We start from the raw sequence: 24,833 nt of genomic DNA on the forward strand, positions 1-24,833 counted from the left end.
GGCTGTTCCTCTCAGCAACTGTCCAATATCCCTAAGCAGTTGAACCAGGCAAGTAATACTGCACTTACAGTACCAGCTACATCTCCTTCTCCTTCGGTCTATGGATACAATTGACTCATCCAGACAGGAAGAACCGATCCTAAAATTATATGTGGAAGAAGATATGGACACTGGTCGGCCATTCTTCTCAAAAAAAAGACAAACCAAAGCCTGAATGTCACAAGCCAGTCACATTAAAAAAAACAGTCAGATACAGCTTCTTCTACTAAACACCAGTAATGCCTTATATTCTACAATGGAATTGTAGAGGATTTCGTAGCAACCTTAATGATATTCAAGTCTTAATTAACCGCTACTCTCCAGTTGGTTTCTCTACAGGAAACCTATCTAACTCTTCAAATTTCCACTATCTATTGACAGGATCATAGTACTTCAAATGCTGCTCATGGGGGGCATGGCCATCTTGGTCAGCTCAAAGATTCCGACCAAGCAAATTGTTTTGCAAACTGAAATTGAAGTTGTTGCCGTACATTTAATAACCCAGATTGCGTTAACATTAGTATCAGTCTATCTCCCACCAAGTCATACCTTCTCTTACCAAGATCTTGAAAACCTGCTAATGCAATTACCTTCCCCTGTCTGTCTCTTGGGTGATTTCAATACCCACCACCCCTTATGGGGATCGAAAAAAATAGATACACATGGCTGCCTAATTGAAGCCTTTCTGGATAAGCAAAACCTTACTGTTCTTAATACTGGTGCAGCCACTCACATACAATTACCAATTGGACAAACTTCTGCAATCTATCCATCAATATGCTCCCCGATTCTGTTTCCAATCATAGAATGGTCTGTCATGGACAATCCCATGGGCAGTGACCATTTTCCCATTATTTGTGATCTGCTGACAACAACCATTAGCCAAACCCTGCAGGAGATGGAAGTTCTCAAGTCAGCTGGGTCAAATTTCAATCAGTTGTCACCCTGGGTGAGCAATATATACGAACAGAGTCGATAGATGAAGCCACAGATTATATCACTTCATACCTACTATCTGCAGCTAAATTTCAATTCCATTGTTGAATCCCCAGTCCCGATGGCACTTAACTATTGGTGGAATGAAAACTGCACAAAAGCAAAGAAGTTAAAAAATAAAGCATGAAATTTATTTCGTAGATCCCCAACCACAGCTAATTCTTTCATGGAATGGGCAGGAACTCTCTGCTCCTGAGAACATAGCAAATGCCTTGGGCAAAACCTTTGCCAAAATTTCAGCGGCAAGCCATCAACTTTCGAACCTCAGTTTTCCCTCCGTATAACCAGCCTCTTCAATATCATGAACATTGCCATTAAAACAACACGCAATAGTGCTGCTGGGCCAGATGGAATATCTTATATCATGTTACAAAACCTTGATTACAAAAATTTACAAATACTGCTGGTCTACTATAACCGAATATTTATGGAAAACATTTATCCCAGCTCTTGGCATCATGCTACAGTTCTTGCCTTTTTGAAACCTGGAAAAGACCCTACCAGTCTGTACAATTACCGACCAATTTCCCTCTCCAGTTGCCTTGGTAAATTACTTGAAAAAAATTATCCATAATCGACTTGTTTGGATCATTGAAACACAACACCTAATGAGTAATAATCAGCATGGCTTTCGTAAGAACTGGTCCTCCTTAGATCTTATGATCTAGGCCGAGTCTGCAATTCGCAATGCCTTCGTAAAAATGAACATTTTGTGATGGTTTCCATAGACATAGAGAAGGCATTTGACACTACCCGGCGCCATGGCATTCTCAGTGACCTCCGTGCTCTTGGTCTACGAGGCAACCTTCCTATATTCATCGGGAACTTTCTCTTGAATCGTTCGTTCCAAGTTCGATACCACAACTCACTTTCTGTGACATTTTTACAGGAAGGAGTGCCACAAGGGTCTGTACTGAGTGCAACCCTCTTTTACCCTTAAAATTGATTCCATCAAAAAAGAACTTCCAAATACAGTTGAGACCTATCTTTATGCAGATGATCTCTCCATTTCTAGCCACTCACAGAATATGAGATCCATTGAACGGCAATTGTAGATATCCTTGAATAAAGTCCAAAAGTGGGCAGGACTCAGTGGCTATCGTCTATCTCAGCAGAAAATTGTTACAATCCACTTTTGTAATCAATGAAAAATGCATACAGATCCTGAACTTCAGATGTCAAACTTTACCATTCCAATGACTAACAATATCAGATTCTTGGGATTAATCCTTGATAGAAAACTAAATTTCTTTGAGCACATTAAATCTGTGCGTACTTCCTGCCACAAAAAACTGAACATATTCAGAGCTTTATCTGCCCTGTCTTGGGGAGCAGACCGTACATCTTTGCTGCTCTTATATAGAGCATTGATCAGATCCCGTTTGGATTATGGTGCTCCAATATATGATTCTGCCCGAAAGAGTACACTGCTCTGGCCGGATCCTATACAGCATAGTGCATTGCGGATTGCCCTTGATGCTTTCAGGACATCTCCTACCCATAGTTTATATATTGAAGCTCATGAGCCCCCTCTTTGCCTCTGCAGGAAAACACTACTTCTTAAGTATGCAGCCCGAATACAAAGTTGCTGTCAGCATCCCATTGAGCCATACCTCTTTAATCCACCACTGCAAAACCTCTATAGAAATAAACCCAGTAAAATAAGACCGGCAGGCTTTCGCCTAATTAAATTAACACAGAGTTGGAATGTTCCTGTCAACAGGCTACAAGTAATGAAATGCTCTCATCCACCTTGGACATCTCCTTCTCAATTAACTTGCAATACTTATCTTCACAAGTGGGGAAAGAATTGCCTACTGTCACTCAACGTGAAACAACTCCATGCAAGCCATATTGATAAATATGCTAATTTATTGCCAATATATACTGATGGCTCCAAATCACATTCAGCCATTGGAGCAGCAGCTGTATTTCCCACAATCATTTCTGCTGCCCTTCCACCTGAGTATGGCAGCTTCTCTGCAGAACTTCGTGCAATAAAATTAGCTTTAGAAAACCTGAATCATCTTTAAAATACATAGTATACACTGACTCTCTGAGCTCAATTACAGCAATACAAAACTTTTCTTACAAGGTTCATCCTACGTTAAACCAAATCAGAAGCCTCTTATTAAAAATTGAGGGTCATCAATCAGTGGCCTTTTGCTGGATTCCAGCGCATTCGGGAATGAAGGGGAATGAACTTGCTAACAAAACTGCCAAAAATCTGTCAACTTATAACCCTGGGGGCTCACATCTGGTGAGTATGGACTTGGCACACCCAGGGTCCTGAGTTGGATGTCATCATTCTTCTCTTTCTTGGTGATTCCTTTCTACTTCTGACTCTTGTTCTCTCTCTCTCTCTCTCTCTCTCTCTCTCTCTCTCTCTCTCTCTCTCTCTCTCTCTCTCTCTCTCTCTCTCTCTCTCTCTCTCTCTCTCTCTCTCTCTCTCAGGGTAATTCAGAATTTTTTTTTTTTTTTTTTGGCTGGTGTAGCATAAGCCTCAGGCTTCCTTGCACCATATGGCTAGTAATAATGATAATAATAATAACAATAATAACCTTCGCTCCTATTCCAATCTCTGATTATAATCATATCATACAAACAATATGTCTTGCACAGTGGAAAGAGCTATGGCACACCCATAGCTCTTTTCGTACTTCTCTTCGTACTGTTTTGGTGCTCTAGCACCAAAACAGTACGAAGAGAAGAAGTAGTGCTTGCACAAGCACAGATAGGACATACATACCTGACTTACCTTCATTTACTTACAGAGAGAATCCTCCTCAATGTCCACACTGTTCCTCACATTTAACAGTCAAACACATTCTCATTAACTGCCCTCACTACCATCAGGACAGAACATCCATCCTCTTTCTCTAACAAATCTTCAAGAACCAAAGACATTAAAACATATTATTAGTGACAATGCAAACATCAATGAATTTTTCTCTTTTTTGAAAAAAATTGGAATCTATCATAAATTCTAAAAGATCTCTCTAATAAAAAATGTAGCGATTATATCTGAAATTTGCCTTTTATCATTTTCCTATGAATAGGCGCACTATAGCCCCAACAATACACTTGACAAAATTAGGATTGGCTTGACAAGTCTGAATGAAGTCTTCACATGATGACACATTTCTTGCTTCTGTGAAGCTGTACAGTATAAATTTTGTACAGACCTTCCTTTTCCCTAAATCTCAATGCAGAATTTGATGATGCAGCCCCTTATTCATATCCAACTCATCAGCCATCGTTCTGAGGGTCAATAATATCTTGTCACAATTTCCTGAACCTTTTCAACTCTCTCTTCATTTCAAGAGGCTGGCAGAAGCTCACTCCTTGGGTCTTTGCAAACGTCCTCACATCCATCTTTGAACTACTTATACCATTCATGGTTATACAATACCATACTTACACTGGTACAACTTAAAGTTTCATAATCATAAACAGTTTTTCACATTTCATATGTTTCTCTTGCAGATTTTCCCAGTTTAAAGCAAAATTTGTTCATTTCTTCATTGCAAAATCATGACATAGAACATTAATGCTAGTAATGAAACTAGTTGTTACTTGTAACCTGTCAGCCTACTGGATAATCTATGTACAATCCCAAACAGAATCAGTGAAGAATCTCTGTCTGGAGTAATGGAATATTTCCAAAGGTGACTATGAAATGTTTTGGATACCAATAGTACACGTATTGAAAATGCTTTCTACTCTTTCAAGACTTCTATTCACCCAAGACTCCAGAGTTCCTAATGTATGAGAGTGGTTAAAAAAGTAATATGCCTGTGAATGGAACTAGTTATTTTAAAGGAAAGAAATGGAAAAATAACATAGAACATGTACTTGATAGCATTGGGCTACTTCGTAATAGAGTTTCACCTGTTGTGGTATTGTCAATTGTGAGTAAACATCTGTGCAGCGAATTGTGCTCTCATAAGTTCAAATGAAATCACTATGGAACAAGCAGTATGATCAGGTTTTATTTTTTCTTGAGGGAAGACTGCTAAATAAATATTTCATATGCTTCAAGGAGCCTGTGTTTAGGAAAAGCCTAATGTGAGAGTTTATCATTGACATATTAAAGCATTTTCTAAAGGCATTATTCACAAAAATTTAACATGATTCTTCACAAACTTGCTGATGAGCTGCAGTTTCAGTAGGACTGGCACTGGATTTCCAGGTTGTCAGTGCCTTATCAAAAGGAGTGCTAAATCATTGTGTGTCAAGAACTTTCAATCAATTTTGAATAACTCTTAAATGCATTTCTTCACAGAAACATTACTGTCAATGAATCATGGAAAGCTCCCAATTTTCTTGTCTGAAAATAAAACAAAAGTGTAGGAAGATAATGATAATTGTTTTGACTACTTAAGCATTCTACGCCATTATGCTATGCTACAATATTTCATTGTTAATGGATATCATTTATGATGATATTTTGCACAAAGCTGCACCATTTCAGACTAAAAATGACCAGAAGGAACAGCCAGTGAACATTCTGCATGTGCTGTACTGTTTTCAATTTTATACTGGGAAAAAATAATGAAAATCATCACATGATACCCTTCCTACAGCTTAGATTTGTCACTCTGCAACTTTTGACATTTTTCCAGAAAGATATCATAGGTAGGTAACTTCCATCAGCTGAGACATGCAGAAAGACTGTGGAGGTGAAACTAAACTAAAGATATTGGCAAAGAATTTTTTGGATGACATTTTCCAACCATAGGATCAAGGTGGAATAAGTGCACTGCACCCCAAAATAGCTACTTTGAATAGGAATGAGCTGATCTGAACAATTAGGTATTTCACATTGCTATACATACACTTGTCTTTTTACTTTTTTTTTTGCACAACTCTAATATGTCATAAATTTCAGTAAATACAGAGGTATTTGAAAATTTTCTGATCTGTCAGGAAGAATGAAGCAGTCTGGAAATGAATAGATTTTTATTCTATTCACCTAGGTCACCTCTAAGTGATCCACCCTTGATGCAACATAAGTAGAACCATTATCTGCTAACCACTCCACAGATAATGTTCCAAAATGTCACTTTTTTTTTTTTTTTTCCCTAGTACAGGAGACAAGTAATATGAAAGGATTGTGAATAGAGATTAGGATGGGAGATATATAATCTGAAAGGACTGTATATATAGAGATTAGGGTAGGTATGAAAATTCATAACCAAAATCATTGTCTCCATGGCTTTATGACTGAGTATTGCTGTGCAGGAAAAGACCCCTCTGTGGAGTTCCATAATGTTTGGCCTTTAATTACTTATGAAATTTCAGTGAAAAGGAAGAATAATATTCACCCATAATGGAAGTGATTTAACCTTTTAAAGGAAATCAATAAATATCACCCCTTCTTGTTCTGAAAATACTGATACCATTATCTTAATAGCAAAAGGGGCCCTTTAAAATTTTTTCATAATGCCACTCTGGAACATCATATTTGCTTCCCATACTGTCCTTATCAAAAAAGATATTTCTTTAGTGTATAGCTCTCTCCTTTGTGAACTCATTGGTTTTACTGGTTGTATTTTTTTTTTTTTTTTTTTTTTTTCTTAACTTGAAAAAAAAAATTTAACTGTTTCTCTAAAAACTTGCATATAAATATTACAATGTTTATTTTATTTTCAGATAGTGCAGTCCAATGATATGATAAGTTCCAAGACAAGTTCACATCTACTGTAACTTTTCTTTATTGGAAAATTGTTTTTCCTCTAATGGGCTCTTTAGTTTGGAAAAGAAATAAAAATCATATGGTGCAAGGGCAGATAAAAAAACAGGATTTTGTAATAAAATTACAAAATGTTTGAAAATTTATTTAGGCATTATCATGCAATAAGTAGGAACATTGACATGGAGTAATTTTGAATTTTCCACATTTCCTTCCTTTTTTTTTTTCTTTTTTTTTTTTTTTTTCTTTCCTACAGATCAGGTATCTTCCTTCTGAAGGTGTCTCTCAAATGGACAATGATTTCTACATAACAGTATTTTGATTTATAACGATTGTTAGCTACTACTATTCAATCTTGAGAGTTATGTCTTAAATTCTTATTTAATGATTAGCCAGAATAATGCTTGGGAGAATCTGACATAAGACAAGTTCATCATTTGTTAAAGTGCAAGGTCTCTCATCTTTAACTTGTACCATTTAGATTACTTTTTTGATAAATCTTTTTTTGTATATGCTTCAACAATATTTCTATAGCCTGTAAGACTGAATTCTTTAATTTGCAAAATTTTATAGAAGAGGTCTCTTCAGAAAGTGATATTTTAAAAAATCATGATATGAAATAATACTAAATGCCTTTAGTATTAGGTTTTTGCATAAATATGAATTTTAGTATTTTCATAACAATTTTAACACAAAATTGTACAAAAAATTTAGATATACTGTATAAAAAACTATAGCCAAAAATGCTTTTTTAATACTTTGGCACACCTTTTAAAATACACTTACTTACTTTGCATATACTGTATTACTTATTCTCAGTAGTTAACTCATGGTTGTTTCCTTCATATTGCTTTTTCTGCTTTTCAGGTTGCTTTTTCAGTATTGATTTTTAATGAATTAGCAGAAATAGTCTAAAAAGGAAAAAATAACCTCTCATTAAAGTTATCTGGCAATGAACCAACACGAAAAAAAAAAGCTTTGATTAAAAGCTTTCTTTTATTTTTGTGTACTTTTTGATGCATTGCATTTGTCATTTGATAATTTCATTTCATTGAAAATGCTCTTTCATTGAATTTCATTGAAAATGCATTTTCAATTAACATTAATTAATGTTCATTTTTAATGAACATTAATTAATGACATCATCATTAATTAATGTTCCAGATTTTTCACGAAAATTGATTTAAAGTTTTCTGAATATTTAATGTGATAATTACAAGATATAATGATTTGTTTGTTGAGAGAAGCATTATTGCATGATGTCTGTATTGATATCCTCTTATGGAAGTAACTAATAGTCAGAAATTTTAATAACTCATAAAAAAATTAATGTTGAAATCAAATATAACGCCCCTTAGGATTTTCTTAGTATGCATGCAAAGTTTGAGATTTTCAGATCTCATGGTGCAATAAATGTGACAATTCTGTATTCTCCAGCTGAAGAATGAATGTGTTTTTATAATTGTAAGTTGAAATAAATGCATTTCTTATATTATTATTATTATATGATGCCTTCATTACATTTCAGTTGGAATCTGGCTTCCTATCACATGATGAAACAAAAGAGAAACTTCCTTTTGTTTTAGAACAGATCCGAGATGAACTCAATACTAAAGAGCACTGCTCCATACCCATCAGTAAGTTGTATATTTTATCTATGAATTTATAATTTATATGAAACAAATAAACAATATTTTCTTATATTGGGCACTGGTGCTACTACATTATGCAGTAGTGCCAATGCCCTGACATTACTACATAATGTTGTTGTTGTAGATTTCCCTGGTTTATGAAGATCTTAGTAATTTTCAGAGCAGAATTTTTTCTGCATTCAAAAGTTAACATTTTCTTCTTAAATATATCTTTTGGTAGTTAAGAGGAGCATTTGAAAAGTTTGTGGCCTGAGTATGAAGGGTTTATTTGAAGGATTTGGTAGCATGTTACTTTTCAACATATTCCCATATGCAGTCAATACTTTTATCACTGATGATGGCACAATGCATTGACTCCAGCTGCAAAGAAAGTTTTCTCTTGGACCTTCAGAAATGCATCCACTGCAGTATTGATGTCATTCCCGAGAAATGATGCTAGCAGGAATTTTTCAAATTAGGAAAGAGGTGAAAGTCTGGTGCTAGATCTGATGAATTTGGAGGATGGTTTCAAAATTTCAAAGCCACACTCATGCTGTGGAATCATGGCAGTATGAGAAGGACCATTGTTCTGGTAGAACAAGACTCCTTTTCTGAGTTTTCCTTGGTGTTTGCCTTTGATATTTTCACACAAACAAATGCTTCACAAGATCTGCATAATATGCTCTTGTAACTGTCTGTCCTCCCTGAAGGTAATCCACTAGCAATATTCCATCAGCATTCCAAAAACTGATGTCATCACTTTGCCAACAGATGGAATCGACTTGACTTTTTTTGGAGGGGTGAAGAGCTGTGTTTCCATAGTTGACTGGCCTTTAACTCTGGCTGAAAGTGATATACCCATGTCTCACCCATTGGTCACAAACTTTACAAGAAAATTTGCTGGATCTACTTGAAAATGATAAAAATGCTTGCTTGACTTGACAGCTTGTGCAATTTTGATCTGCTGTCAACAACTTTAGGATAGTCACACCTTTTTCATACCGAGAACCTCTGTTATTATGTGGTACACACATTCAGATGAGATACCCAAGAAGCTGGCAATGTACTGAACTTTTACCCATGACCAGATCATGTGCACTGTCAACAATTTCTGGAGTGATGGATGTTTCAGTTCTTCTGCCAACTTGTAAACCACCGAATAGGAAGGGGCATCCTCCCCCAATATTCTAATCTTATCCTTGTGAATTGTCTTTGGTATTATTGCATGACTGCACAGTGACTGATTATGCCCATATTTCCTCATTCATGCAAATTTGTTGACTTCAAGACCTGTAATTTAAAAAAAAAGACATTATTGAAACTGCATGAAACTTGGTGGGTTACTATTTAAAGAATTATACATTACGTACAGAAATTTCTAACAATTACCACTACTCTTTCGTACTTAGGCTATGAACACTTTTCAAATTCTCTATATAAAATGAATCTGAAAGTAGTTTCTGTCTGCCCCAGGTGTCTTTTTTATGTTTAACTTCAACAATTTCTCTTCCACTTTACTCTCAGTTATTACAAAATCACTTAGCTCCCTGTTAGAGTTTGATAAACTTCTGGGATTCCCCTCCTTGAATAACTCCTCATATGTGAATGTAGATACAAAATACTCATTCAGTTTATCACCTACTTGAGCAGGATCATCAATAGTCGAACCATCTATGTTAAGTGGACCAATCTGATTCATCCCCTTCCTTTTAGAGTTTATATAAATAAATATATTTGACAGGGAATATCAGAGTAGACATATGCACAAGAACCACCTTTGAAGCGAATGGAATTGTACAGCGAATAATTAGGACAACTGAGATGAGTAGTTGTTGAATTAACTGATAATTGGGATTCTGTCAGAAATAGTATGTAATAATAGTAATAGTAATAGAGGCATGTGGTGCAAGAAAGCAAGCATATGAGCTTATGTAGCATCAGCCAAAAAATAAAAATAAAAAATTCACACAACCATTCCCTCTAAAAGTTTGTCCAGTTCCTCCTTGAATTTATTTAAGCTATCAACTTCCACAACAATAGACAGAAGTTTGTTCCAGCAATTAACCACCTGCTGGCTACAGTTTGATAAACTTCTGGCATTTTCCTTCCTTAATAACTCCTCATGTGTGAATGTAGATGCAAAATACTCATTGTTTGTTTGCTATCTGAGCAGGATCATCAATAATCGAACCATTGATATCAAGTAGACCAATCTGATTCATCCCCCTTCCTTTTAGAGTTTATATAAGTAAAGAGCTCTTTGCATCCTCTGCCAAAGATTTCTCGTAATCTGCCTTTGCTTGCCTAACCTCCTTTGTGACTTGATTACAGACTAGCTTATATCTGCCATAGGCTTTGTGTCGCCTGATAATTTATATGCATTTTTCTTCTCTGCTACGAGCCTCATTAATTCATCTGACGTCCATTTAGGCCTGAACATTGAACAGTATTTCTTAGTTGGTATGAAAAGCCAAATAGCTTCCAAGATTAAGTCCCTGAAGGCTTCCCATTTAAATTCACCGTTGGTATCATCATCATCAGTTGATCCCACTGTATAGAATTTAAAAACTGGCTGAGACCACTGTAGTCACCTTTACGAAAACAAAAACTCTTCCCCTTACCCCTGATGGTAGTTACATCTTTAAGTAAATCCCACATCAGTACACGGTGATCACTACTATCTAGTGGTTCCTTTATCTGCAGATTATTAACCCATGAAGAATCACTTCTCATAATCAGATCAAGAGTATTGCTCCCTTCCGTTCCCTCTTGAATATGTTGCTGTAGAAAACAGTAATCCAATAAATCCATAAAAGTCTTGCTAGTGTGCGAGTGACCAACCCCTTGATTAGACCGGGGTTCGAGCCCGTCACCACCAAATACGGAGGATGCGGAAAGGTCATTCAGGGAATGACCACCGCATATCCCGGAGCAATATGGCCTTAGTTGCTAATGCTCCTAAAAAAAAAACCAAAAACCAAAAAGTGACCAACCCACAAGCTCCAGTCAATATCTGGAAAGTTAACACCCTCATTATAACGCATTCTGATTTTATTTCTTTCTGCACAACTGTTCGTTGTACTCATCAGAGTCATTAGGCCTATAACACACTCCTATTCTAATTTTCCCTTTCCCAGTGCTTATATCACAACAGACTCAATATTGTACTGTCCACTCATGTCAACTGGTTGCACTTCCCTAGATTTTATGTTTCTTAACTAACAGCATAGCCCCTCCTCCCTTCCTATCCTGTCTATCCTTCCTGTACACATCGTACTCCCCAAATTCCAATTCTACACTGCTTATATCTGTGTGACACCATGTCTCTGATATCCCAACAATATCTGCCTTTGATGTCTTGATCAGCACTTCAAATTCATCAAATTTATTTATTGTACTTCTAGCATTGGTGTACATGCACCTGTTCTTACTCTTAGTTATTCTAACACAGCCAATGTATTTTCTCGTTCCCTGATGACTCCCAGCAGCTCTTGAAATCCCAGTAACTTGCTCTCTAGGCTGCTGCTCATTACAATAGAAGCAGTGCAAGAATCACTTTTGCCACTGCCTGCGGCTACTGTTAATCTTTTATTCTGTGAATCCCCCCCCCAAGCTAGCAGTTTTCCGACCCACCTAACACTGCCTCAATAGCATCAGCAAATATTCTTGCACCCATTCTATTTAAGTGTATCCCATCCCTGTAGAAGCAGTCTCTCCTATTAGCAAGCGCAGACCACGCTGAAAAAAATTCTACCATGTGAGCTCCCTACTATCGTGTCTGGGCAGGATTGCAGACACTTTGAAATTTGACCCTAACTCGCAACTTTTTTTCAGCATTGACCTGTACTTGTTAGGAAATCTGCAGATCTCTTACTCTTACGGTCATTAGTGCCAACGTGTACAACAGTATCACCTTTTGTGCCCTTAAAAGGTGATATCTGCCCTACAGCGTCATCACCTTTCACCCCTGGCAGACATACACTGATCCTGTTCCACCTATCCTTTTTGCATAATATATTCCCCATCTCCCTGACAATAGAGTCACCAACAATAACTATTTCCTATGGGACCAGTGCATTCTTCCTTGGAGATTGCCGCTGTGTTGCCTGATGCACAGTAGTAAGCTCTGGCATTGAGTTAGGCAGCTGAGAGCTTGATGGGCCCCTCATATTAATTTCTTAGAGGGCATCTACCATGCAGCTCAAACTGTCATAGGCGCCCATCAGAACGTTGAGTTGGCACCTAATTTCTTCACAGTTTCTGCACCTAACACACAAAGACACCCTCCTTGGCGATCATGTCCTGTTCTAGACAGGTCTGTAAATATTTCAGATTTCACACATTATTTTAGATTGTGATGCGTTAGAGAATCGCCCCCCCCCTTTGGTTCTCCCCCGAGCCACAGCACTCCTGTTACTTCGTGCCTGTTACTTTGCTGCTCTATTCTGGGTCATGATTCCGTTTAAGTATAATTTAATTAACAATGTAATTTAATAAGATTAATAAATTTTACTGATTAATTGATGATACTATACTAATCTAACAGATTTCTAATACAGTTCTACATATTTCGCTATTTAGTTTTACGTTAAACCTTACGCTATGAAGTTCGGGATTTACATTGCACTATTCCATATTGTATAAAATCTACATTAAAATCTACGGACACTATAAATATTAACTTTCAAAACCACTGTCAAAATTCAGAATAAACTACAGAGCTCGACTAGAACTATAAAGCTACTTCTTCTTCAGTGTATCAGTCTATCAACTGGCTTGCCCCTTTGATGAGCTGTCTCCATTTCTCCCAGTCTTGTGCTAGTGTTTCACTTCTGCATAGCTTCAAAGCCCAGTTTCCTTCAGAATTGTATTTATGATGGTGTTTATTGGTGTTCCTCTTTCTTTTTCCCGGTATTTTGCCTTCCAGCACATCTAGTAACGTCCCTCTATGCCTCATAGTGTGTCCGATCCACTGTAGCTGCTGTCTTCTGATTCTTCTTAGCAATTCTCTATCTTCTCCTACACGTAAAACCATGTTATTACTCATTTTTTCTGTCCAGCTAATCTTTTCCATTCTCCGCCAGCACTACATCTCAAAAGCCTCTAGTTTTTTCAATTTGGTTTTGTTTAATGTCCATGTCACTGCTGAATACAAAGCAATTGACCAAATATACATTTTCATAATTCTTTTTCTTAGGTCTAGTGACACATTTCTTTGGCTTAGTGAAGAGATTTTACCTCTAAATGCTTGTTTTGCCATCGCAATTTTTGAACCGATTTCACTGTGGATGAATTCAATGAATTCATTCAACGATTTCAATGAATCTTGTGTTATAATCTATCCTAGATATTTGAATTTTGTTACCTGTTCTATTTTTTCTCCATCAGTTTCAAAGTGAAATTGTTTTGGCTTTTTACTTATCATAATCTTTGTTTTATTAGTATTAATCTTCATTCCATATTTCTTCACTTTCTCAGTTAACTATTTTAGCATATTGGATAACATTCTTGGACTACCTGCAAAGATTACCTGATCATCTGCAAACTTGATTGTGCTAAGTGTTCTTCTGCCTATCTTTATATCTAACTTTTTACCATCAAATGCTTCTTTCATTATTAATTCTGCAAATATATTATATAAATCTGGGGAAAGCAGGCATCCTTGCCTCACTCCGCTCCCTGTTTTTGCCGTTTCTGTCAATTCTCCATTTAACCTGATTATTATTATTATTATTTCGTATGGCAAAAAATGAGGATACATTTGTAACAATGTCAAAAAAAAAATAAATAAATTACAATAAGCCTAAAAACAATATTTACAGAAAAAAAATTATAAGTAACATTTGATGAATTAAAATGTAATGTCCAGTTTATTCAGCCACTTAATAGCATCATCAGTAGCACTATGTAGATCTTGGATGGAGCCTTCAAATCTCCTCTTTGGGCACTCCGAGATGACATGCTGGATGGTCTGGGGCACGTTGTCACAGTCGCAGAATGGGTTTTCAGTTTTTCCCCACTTATGCAGCCAAAACTTGCATCTTCCGTGATTTGTTCGGATTCTGTTCAGGGATGTCCATTCCTTTCTTGGTAAGTTGAAACCTGGAACAGCTCTGCATGGATCACTGACTAAGCCCAGGTGGTCGGGATTTGAAGTAGTCCAGTCTTCGCGCCAGGTCTGGTCAGCATTAAAATGTGACTTGATAAGTTTCTCACCTAGCTTCCATGAGGGGTTCCTAGACTTCAATCTCTCCGGCTTCTGGGGGTTGCAATCCTGATGTATGGGCAAGTGAGGATTTCTTTGACATTTCTGCCATTCTTTCAGCAAAGCTATTTCTCTTCTTATATGAGGGGGATAGATGTTAGATAACACTGGTAGCCATTTTAAAGGTGTCGATTTAATGGTGCCTGATATTGTCCTCATTGTGTCATTCAGTTGGATATCAACTTTTACAGAGTGTGCACTATTAAGCCATACGGGGCAACAATATTCTGCAACTGAGTAGACTAGGGCAAGGGCTGATGTTCGTAGCACCGTTGCGTTTGCTCCCCAGCCTGTTCCACTGAGTTTATGCAAGATGTTATTCCTAGTTTTTATCTTTGCTGCAATATTACAAAGGTGTTGTTTATACGTCAGTGTTCGGTCCATTATAATTCCCAGATATTTTGGGAAAGGGTTGTGTTTCAGTCGTTGACCTTTATATTCCACTTGTGGCATATAGTTAGCCCTATGATTATCCAGATGAAAACAGCCAACTTCGGTTTTATTTAAATTAGGTTTAAGTCGCCATGTGTGAAAATATTTATTCAGGTTATGAAGTACAATTTCGGCTGCATTGAAGTCAGCAGACTGGGCAGTCGGGGCTATGTCATCTGCGTACATGAATTTCCTAGAAGCAGTTGTTGGAAGATCTGCAGTATAGATATTAAATAATAATGGGGCTAGAACTGATCCTTGTGGTAAACCATCATTTAATATATAGGGCTTGCTCACTCTGCTGTTTAAGTGTACTTCAAACACTCTGTTGCATAACATATTGTTAAGTAGGATCGCGAGGGGCTTACAAGGAATAATCTTCAAAAATTTCAGAATCATTCCTTGTCGCCATACTGTGTCATAAGCTGATGTCAAGTCCACAAAGACTGCAATGGTCTTCTTATCTTGGAATCCGTTCTCGATATGGCTGGTAAGTGCCAGTACCTGATCGCAGCAGCTTCGGCCTGGTTGGAATCCAGCTTGTTCAATTGGTATGTGTTGGAAGGTTGTGGATGAAATTCTATTGTAAACCATTCTTTCAATTAATTTATAACATATATTTAAAAGTGCAATTGGGCGATAATCTTCAGGGCAAGATCCACTTTTCCCAGGCTTTAGGATGGCAACTATTTTAGTTCTCTTAAACAAAGACGGGAACCTACCATTCTGCAAGATGTCATTAAAAAATTTAACTAGCCAATTCAGAGCTCTTGGACCACAATGTTTCAGGAACTCTGGATATATTCCATCCACTCCGGCTGCTTTGCCTGGTTTTATTTCCTTCAGAGCTGTTGAAATCTCTGCAATTGTGAATTCTCTTGAGAATTGGGAGGTTGGTTCAGCCAAGGATAGTCTAGTTCTTAATTCCTTCTTAAGTTTTTTGACTTCAACTTTGTTAGTATCGGTTGGTCTCTTGGAAATGTTGACAATTCTCTTGGCTACTTTTCCTGGGGATACTTCTGAGCTCTTATTAATATATTTGGGAGTACTACTTCCGAGTTTCCTCAGAAGTGTCCATGCTTTTCTGCTTGAGTGTTGGAAATTCATACCTGCTGTCATTATGTTCTATTTTTCTTTCCTAGCAGAGTCTAAGCATTGCAATAGTTCATCAGCAATTTCTGTTCTATTGCTAAGTTGGTATTCTTCATATAGCTCATCACATCTTCTGTTCCAGCCAGGAATGTATTCTTTCCTGTATCCTCTGGGAATATGTTTCTTTGCTATGGAGCATATTAAACCAACAAATCGCTTATAATTGTCGGTTTTTGATGGGATCCATTGAATATTGTGATCCACTTCATTAGTGAAGGCTTCCCAGTGAGCTTTTCCAAAGTTCCAGCGAGGTACAGGCTTTGATCTTACTATTGGAACTTCGATGCAAATTTTTACAAGAATTGGTCTATGCTGACTACGAGGAAAATTATTCAAAACTTTCCTGCTACACTGCAAAGGTCTTCCGCACTCATCTCTTGAGACAAAACAGAGGTCTGGGTTGGTATCTTTGTTCCATCTGCCTGAGTGAAAGGAACCTTTCTCTTTTGCATCGTACATTAAGAAAACATCCTCGACTTCAGACCAGGCCATCACACCAAGGCCATCTGCATTAGTGTCAGCATAGCCCCAAAGAGTACTCCTACTGTTGAAATCTCCCATAATAATTGATGGATGATGCACATTCTGGATAGCTTCTTTACACCAAGGTCGAGATGGTGGTTTATAGATATTTATTATTTCCAGGCCCATCACCCCAACCCTGGTAGTGAAAATGTCATTAGTGCTTATGTCTAAGATTTCTATTTGGTCAATTTTATTTCGGATATGCGTAGTGGTACCATAGCTTTTATGGAAAGTAGCCGCGACAAGGCTGTATCCTGGTAATTTACATCTAGAGTAAAGTTGGTTTTGATCTTCACAATGTGTTTCTTGTAGCAGCACAACATCTACATGGTAGTCGTTAAGCACTTTTAAAAGGTAGTCACTTTTTGATCGGCTTATACCCTCAATATTAAGTTGAAGAATATTCAGAGGGTGTCCTATGTTCTTTGTTGTTGTTTGGTTCTGAAAGGAGCCATTTAGATTAGGATAATGTTCCATGTTCTAAGTATTAATATAATGTATCCTCTAATTGCTGGGATATCCAAAAGCAGAGCTCGAGGTCCAGCAGCCAACGCAGTTGCTCACTTAGCACCACCCGGGAGACATGTGTAGGGCAATTTAAGGTTATTCCTACGGACGTGTAGCAACGTTTGTCTCCCATTTAACCTGATGGCCTTTTGATTTTCATACAAGTCAAATATTAGCCTAATTAATCTTTGTGGACATCCCATGTTTTCTAGTAGAGGGAAAAGCTCATTCCAAATTACCATGTCAAATGTTTTTGCATAGTCAATAAAGTACACATACAGATTCCTGCCATTGTTTATCATTCTTTCACCTAAGAATCTTAAATTCTATTACTTCTTTTGTAGATAAGTTCTTTCTAAACCTACATTGTGTGTCCTCTAAAAAGTGTTCGACGTAGGATTCCATTCCAAACATAAGAAAAGCACCTGGGGTGGATGGGATCTATCCAGTTATATTAAAGGAGGCAACAAAGTAACTAAACAAACCCTTAGCCATAATTATGGGAGCATCCTTGGACTCAGGGGAGGTTTCCACGGACTGGAGATGTGCAAATGTATCCCCAATTCACAAAGGGAGATCGAAGGGTGACACGAGTAATTACAGACCAGTTAGTTTAACTTCTGTTCCGGGTAAAATAATGGAGTCACTGGTTAAAGATGCATGGCAGGATCATCTAGACAAGACTGCAGCAATAATTCAGACACAGCATGGGTTTGTTAAGGGAAAGTCTTGTCTGACAAATTTGATAGTATATTATGATGTGTTTAGAAAGGAACTGGATGCAAAAAATAATTTTGATCTCATATACAGTGAAACTTCTCCTAACGGACATTTTCAAATTCCCCAACTCACCTCTATTGGTTTTAACGTGTTTGTAGCTTCTGTCTAGCAGACATTCTCTGTAACGGACGCAGACAGGCAATCTGCACTGTTTCGTTTAGATTAGCACTTAATTTGATCTCCCCATAACGGACTGCGGGAGAGCTCACGGCCCTTTTTCTAGGAACTTTTCTTCCACGTATTGCCTCAATCGTGTGTTTATTTTCTATTTCCAATTCTCTGAATTTTATCAAGGTTTACGTCGCAGTTCTAAACCCTTTTTCAAGAATTTTAAGGCACGTGTAAAACTTCTGATGAATTCGGTGTGGGGGGGGGGGGATTTGGTCGGCCATTCATCTTTTCAGTTTCAGTTTTCAGTTTTGTTCAGTGTTGTGTGAAGTGCACAATGTCTTCTCGTAAACATTTAACTTTAAAAGATAAAGTCGAGCTCATTAATGTGTATGATCAGCAAAAAAATAATATTCGCAATCTCGCTGCAAAATTCAAAATCGAGAAGACGCAGGTAAGCGACATCCTAAAGAAAAAAAATGAACTGCTCAAACAATTTTGGCAACACGGAAATGATCAGGTTCAAAAATCATTCCCGAAGACTGTTGGACTTAAAATTAACAATGTTACGTATGAGTGGTTTTGTCGGCGCACGTGCTAAAAAAATTCCCATTAATGGGCCTATTATTAGGGAAAAGGCTTTGGAGGTTGCGAAATCTATGGGAGTAAATGAGTTCAAAGCTTCTGTGGGATGGCTAGACTTGTTCAAAACTCGGCATAAAATTTCTTGGAAAACCGTAAATGGTGAAGGTGGATCTGTTGATACTGGCGTTGTAACAGAGTGGACTGTTAAATTGGAAGGTTTATGTTGTGATTTTGAAGATAAGGATATTTACAACTGTGACGAAACAGGGTTGTTTTTTAAAGCTCTTCCTGAAAAAACAATGAGTCTAAAAAACGAAAAGTGCCAGGGCAGAAAAATTTCTAAGGAACGCTTGACTGTACTATTGTGTACAAATATGCTGGGAGAATTTGAATAACCTCTTGTTATAGGAAAACCACAAAATCCTCGTTGTTTCAAGGGCATAAAGTTGAATCTTTTGAATGTTGACTGGAAATCTAATAAAAAAGCATGGATGACACGAGATATCACGAGCGAATGGATAAGTCACTTGAACCAAAACATGATTCGTCAAAACAGAAAAATTATTCTTTTCATGGATAATGCTGCATCTCACCCGCACATTGAATTGCCCAACATTCAAATCGTTTTTCTGCCACCAAACACATCTGCAGAGTGTCAGACCTTGGATCAAGGGATAATAAAAAATTTTAAACTTCGCTACAGAAAACGTGTTTTAAGACATCTCATTGCAAACATGAACAATGTAACATGTGCGAGTGATCTTGCAAAGAAAATCAGCATCCTAGATGCGATTCAATGGATTTCTTCTTCAGTAAACGCAATTAGAAAACAAACTGTCGTGAACTGTTTTGTAAAGTCTGGCTTCTCAAACGCAAAAATTGAAGTTGTGAACAGCAGTGTGGAGCACCAAGAAGAACAAGAACTTCAACTTCTATTGATAATATACGATACTTCAGCTACAAGTGACCCTGGCTACGAAGAGATAGACTCGAACCTCACTACAGAAGACGGTGCTCTAGATATCAACGACATTATCATCAATATTTTTCAAGAAGTTCCTCATGAGGATGAAGAAATGGAAGGAGGTCATTCTGTCGAAGAACATATTAACGACGAACCACCGATGAAAATAGAAGTGCTCATACAAATCAATCATTTAAAAATGTTTTTCGCCGCTGAAGAAGATACTGAAGGACTTTCGATGGTTTCTTCACTCCAAACAAATGTTGAAAACAAAATTATCAGCCGGAAGAAGGTGCAGAAGAAAATAAGTGATTACTGTATGTATTTTTCTTAAGATAAAGTCATAATATGCATAGCACAATTGTATGTATATTATTTACAAAAATATTGTGCAAAATCTGTATATAATTTAATTTAATTTTACATTAAACGTTTAACGATTTTTCTTTCTTTATTTTTTTTTTCTCCCTCAGACTTCTTGTTAGCGGACACTTCTCTCTAACGGACAGATTTTCGTTCCCCATGGCTGTCCGTTAAAGGGAAGTTTCACTGTATTTGGATTTCAGGAAAGCTTTTGACACTGTTGTGCATGGAAGACTATTGTACAAATTGGAGCAGAATGGTATTAAGGGTAAGTTGCTACAATGGATAAAAAGATGGTTAAGTGGGAGAAGACAGAGGGTGGTAATCAATGGGTGCTGCTCTTCGTGGACTAATGTTATTAGTGGAGTCCCACAGGGTTCGGTGTTGGGTCCACTGTTGTTTTGTATATTTATCAAAGATATTGATGAAGGTATATCAGGCTTAATGTCGAAGTTTGCAGATGATACAAAGGCTGGCAGGGTTGTTAATGACAGTAATGGCAGTGTGCTACTGCAACAGGATCTAGATAATTTGGGCAGATGGGCTAAGAAGTGGGCAACTGAAGTTTAACCTTGACAAATGCAAAGCACTGCATATGGGTAGAAGTAACCCCCGAGAAATGTACTAACTGTGTGGCACTGCACTTAAGGTGGTAGAAAATGAAAAAGACCTGGGAGTAATTGTGCAGTCAGATATTAAGTTTTCTGAACAATGCAGACAGGCTGCCAGGGCAGGTCATGGGGTTTTGTCAATGATATATAGGAATTTTGCTGGCAGGGAAAAGGAGGTGATTGTCCCTCTGTATAAGGCAATGGTCAGGCCACGCCTTGAGTACTGTGTACAGGTCTGGAGGCCTTATTTTAGGAAGGATGTAGATTCACTTGAGCGTGTACAGAGAAGGGCAACAAGATTGGTGAAGGGAATGAAGGGATCCTCTTACCAAGAGAGGCTTAAGTTCTGCAATTTGCAGTGGCTGGAGACTAGGCACCTGCGCGGTGATCTGATTGAGGTGTATAAGGCCTTGAATGGTTGAGCATGCTGAATTCTGATGGAATTCCTCCACTTGTTCAGATTACGAACCTAAGGGGGCATAAATTCAAATTAAGAAAGGACAGATGTGGAATAGATGTGCGGAAATTTGCCTTTAGCCAGTGGGTGGTTAATTGCTGGAACGAACTTCCATCTGTCGTTGTGGAAGGTGGTTGAATAAATTTAAGGAGGAACTGGGCAGGCATTTGGGGGGAATGGTATGATTTTTTTTTTTTTTTTTTTGGCTGATGCTGCATAAGATCATACACTTGCTTTCTTGCATCACATGCCACTACTACTGCTACTACCTTTTGTTACCTTCACTAATCTCATTGCGCTTCTCTACACCAATTCCAGCAGATCTATATCCTTCCTAAAATGAGGCCTCTAAAGTGTGTGCAGTGCTCAAGATCCATCCTAACCATTACCTTGTAGAGTGGGATAATCACCTCCTTATCCCTGCTAGCAAAGTTCCTATAAATAACTGTCCTGGCAGTTTGTCTGCACTGCTCAGAGAACTTCATGTCTGACTGCACAGTTACCACATCTCTTTTATTTTCCACTACCCTGAGTGTGGTATCACACAGTATATTAATCTGTGTTTACTGTTACCCATATGCATTTCCTTGCATTTGTTAATGTTGAATTTCAGCTGTAATTTCTCAACCCATCTGCCTAATTTTTCTAGATCTTGTTGCAGTAACTTACCCTAATTATAGTCATTAACCACCCTGCCAGCATTTACATTATCTGCAACCTTAGACATTAAGTCTCATATACCTTCATAAATATCATTAATGAATATAGCAAAACAACAACGGGTCCAGGTTCTTTGCTAATAACCTTAGTGGAGTCTGTCAGGTTAGGTAGCCTGGGCTGAGTATGCGAAAGCACACAGAGAGAGAGTTGTTATTTGTTATTATTTGGTTTTTAGGAGCATTAGCAACTAAGGCCATATTGCTCCGGGATATGCGGTGGTCATTTCCTGACCTTTCCGCATCCTCCGTATTTGGTGGTGACGGGCTCGAACCCCGGTCTAATCAAGAAACATGTGTTACGCACTGCTGCTCCTTCCCACTACGGAGGCGCCACAGAGACAGAGAGAGAGCGAGCGAGAGAGAGCGCATTGGAGATAAGGAGTTTTTCATGTATGTGAATATAAAGAAAAAGAAAATTAATCAGATCAGACCCTGTATACTGGGTGTTGGAAAGTCTTAGATAACCCAGCAGATGTCATTGATGAATTGAATAGATACTTTGCATTGATTTTTAATGACAAAATGGACTGATTTTGAAATTGCAGATGACCTTTTATTGGAAAAACTTTTGAGCCTAATGGCATATACTCAGTAATTTTGAGGGAGGCAAGTATAAAACCATTGAAGTTAATTATGAAGACATAATTGGACTCTGAAGAGATTCCTTTTATTTGGAGAAGTGGCAACATATCGCTAATACATAAGTCAGTAACTACAGAGAACCAGTTAGCCTGACTTCAGTGGTAAGAAAAATCTTGGAACCAATAATTAAAAGTGCATATCAGCAGAGGCTTAAGGGGAACAGGCATTTTGCATTATCAGACAGTCTAAAACACTGATGGATCCAATATCTTTCTATTTCAGAAGATTTAGAAGTCCAGTTGGCCTGCCTCCCTAAAATCCACTCATGCACACCTTCTCGATGGTAATCCCTGTTATGTCACTTAGGTGGCAACGAATGTGTAGAGTGGTTCTCTTCAAGACGCCTGGTCAGCGTGAAGAGGAAAAGACTGAACCCTCCAGCACATGACAGCATGATGAAACAAATGGCCCAGCGGCTCTCACTCCCCCCTCTAACAGCAGCGAGAGGATCAGAGTGGAAGTAAGGGTGCTAAGAATCTCTGGGTATGACAAGACTGCCATGCACGGAAACTGAACTTGGCCTGTTACAACTTAAGATTGCTCATCGGTGAAGACAGGATATTAGAGCCTGAAAAGGAATTAGAAAATGTGAATTGGAATATCATTGGTTTGGCTGAAATAAGAAGAAGAAATGAATCATTTATAAGTTTATGAAGTGAAATCTGCTGTACACCAATGGAAACAGTGAAAGGAGCAAAGGTGGAGTTGGCTTTCTGGTCCATAAAGATGAAAAAAATAACATTTTGCAATTCAAAAGTACATCTCCAAGGGTGTCAAGACTACTATGGGGGACTTCAATGATAAGGTTGGAAAAAGACAAAACAGCGCAGAAAAGGGAGCTATTTTGGAATTGATGAAAGAGGTGAAAGACTCGTGGAATTGAAGGTGGAGTTGAACTAAAGCCAGTAGTGGAAGAAAGGGACTTGGGTGTTATGATACGGTCAGACAAGAAATTCTCTGAGCATTGTAGACAGGTTGTGAAGGCCCATGGTGTCCTATCGATGATTTATCGAACAATTGTAAGTAGAGATAAGGACGTCATAATCCCATTATGTAAGGCTATTGTTAGACCACGCTTGGAATACTGTGTTTAAGTGTGGAGACCACACCTGAAGAAAGACATTGTGCTTCTTGAAAGGGTCAAAAGATGGGTAACTCAACTGGTGAAAGTGGCAAAAGGGCGTCCATATGAAGAAAGACTTCATGTATGTTAAAGAAATTTTTGCTATTGATGCAAAAATTTCTAGAATAAATTTCTAGAAATTTCTAGAGTACAGAGAAGGGCAACAAGGTTAGTGAACGGAACGAAGGGTTGCTGTTACAAAGAAAGGCTTAAGTTTTGCAAATTAGTGTCTGGAGACTAGGCACCAGCGAGGTGATCTGATAGAGGTGTACAAAGCCTTGAATGGTTTGAGCATGCTCAGTGCTGATGGGATACTGCCTCTTGCTCAGAATAATCACCTGAGAGGGCATAAATTCAAATTGAGGAAAGACGGATGTAGGATAGATGTGCGGAAATTTCCTTTAGCCAGTGGGTAGTTGGTTGGTGGAACAGACTTCCATCCCTTGTTGTGGAAGTTGATAGCCTAAATAAATTTAAGGCTCAGCTGGACAGGTATTTCGAACGAACGGAGGGGTGAAGTGAAAGGGTTTTTTTTTTTTTTTTTTTTTTTTTTTTGGCTGATGCTGCATAAGCTTGCTTTCTTGCATCATATGCCTCTACTAATGATAATGCTAAATGATTCTAGAACTAGGGGCCATAATTTCTGGTTACAAGAGTGAAATGTTTAGACTGGATTGCAGGAAGTGTTATTTTAGCCAGTGAGTTATAAGTTACCTACATCAGTGGTAGAAGCTGTCAGTTTGAGGAAATTCAAAGGTCAGCTGGATAATTACCTATGGGAGGAGGGTAAACACAGGTTGTCTATTTCCTTTTCTCTTATTAATTATTTATTTTTATAAAATTTTCAAGGCTCCTCCGTAGCCAGGTGGGAAGGAGCAGCAGAGCGTAGCACATGCTTCTTGATTAGACCGGGGTTCGAGCCCGTCACCACCAAATACGGAGGATGCGAAAAGGTCAGGGAATGACCACCACATATCCCGGAGCAATATGGCCTTAGTTGCTAATGCTCCAAAAAAAAAAAATAAATAAATAAATAAATAATAATAAAATTTTCGTCTTTTTATTTTATTTATTTATTTATTTTTTGGCTATGGCATCATAAGCCTTAGTCTTCCTTGCACTATGTGGCCAATGCTAATATTAATACTATTTCAGCGGCATTATTTTATTGTTAAACATCACTTTTCAATAATTCATTACTTGTATTGTTTTTTTTTGCAAAAGCAAAATACATATTTT

The 24,833-nt window shown here is 37.7% G+C and overlaps 1 protein-coding gene across 2 annotated transcripts in view; it reads left to right on the forward strand.

Annotated features, from left to right (window-relative positions):
• Nprl2 (Nitrogen permease regulator-like 2) overlaps window positions 1–24,833 on the forward strand; it is a 129,381-nt gene that overhangs the window by 22,788 nt on the left and 81,760 nt on the right. For both annotated transcript variants that reach the window (XM_090385048.1, XM_090385049.1), the window contains exon 4: window positions 8,259–8,367. In XM_090385048.1, the coding sequence (XP_090241174.1) occupies window positions 8,259–8,367 (109 nt within the window). The remainder of the gene's footprint in view (window positions 1–8,258; window positions 8,368–24,833) is intronic.

This window comes from Mastigoproctus giganteus, chromosome 11 (assembly GCF_048544385.1).
Source record: "Mastigoproctus giganteus isolate SK-2022 chromosome 11, ASM4854438v1, whole genome shotgun sequence".
Lineage (NCBI taxonomy): Eukaryota > Metazoa > Arthropoda > Arachnida > Uropygi > Thelyphonidae > Mastigoproctus > Mastigoproctus giganteus.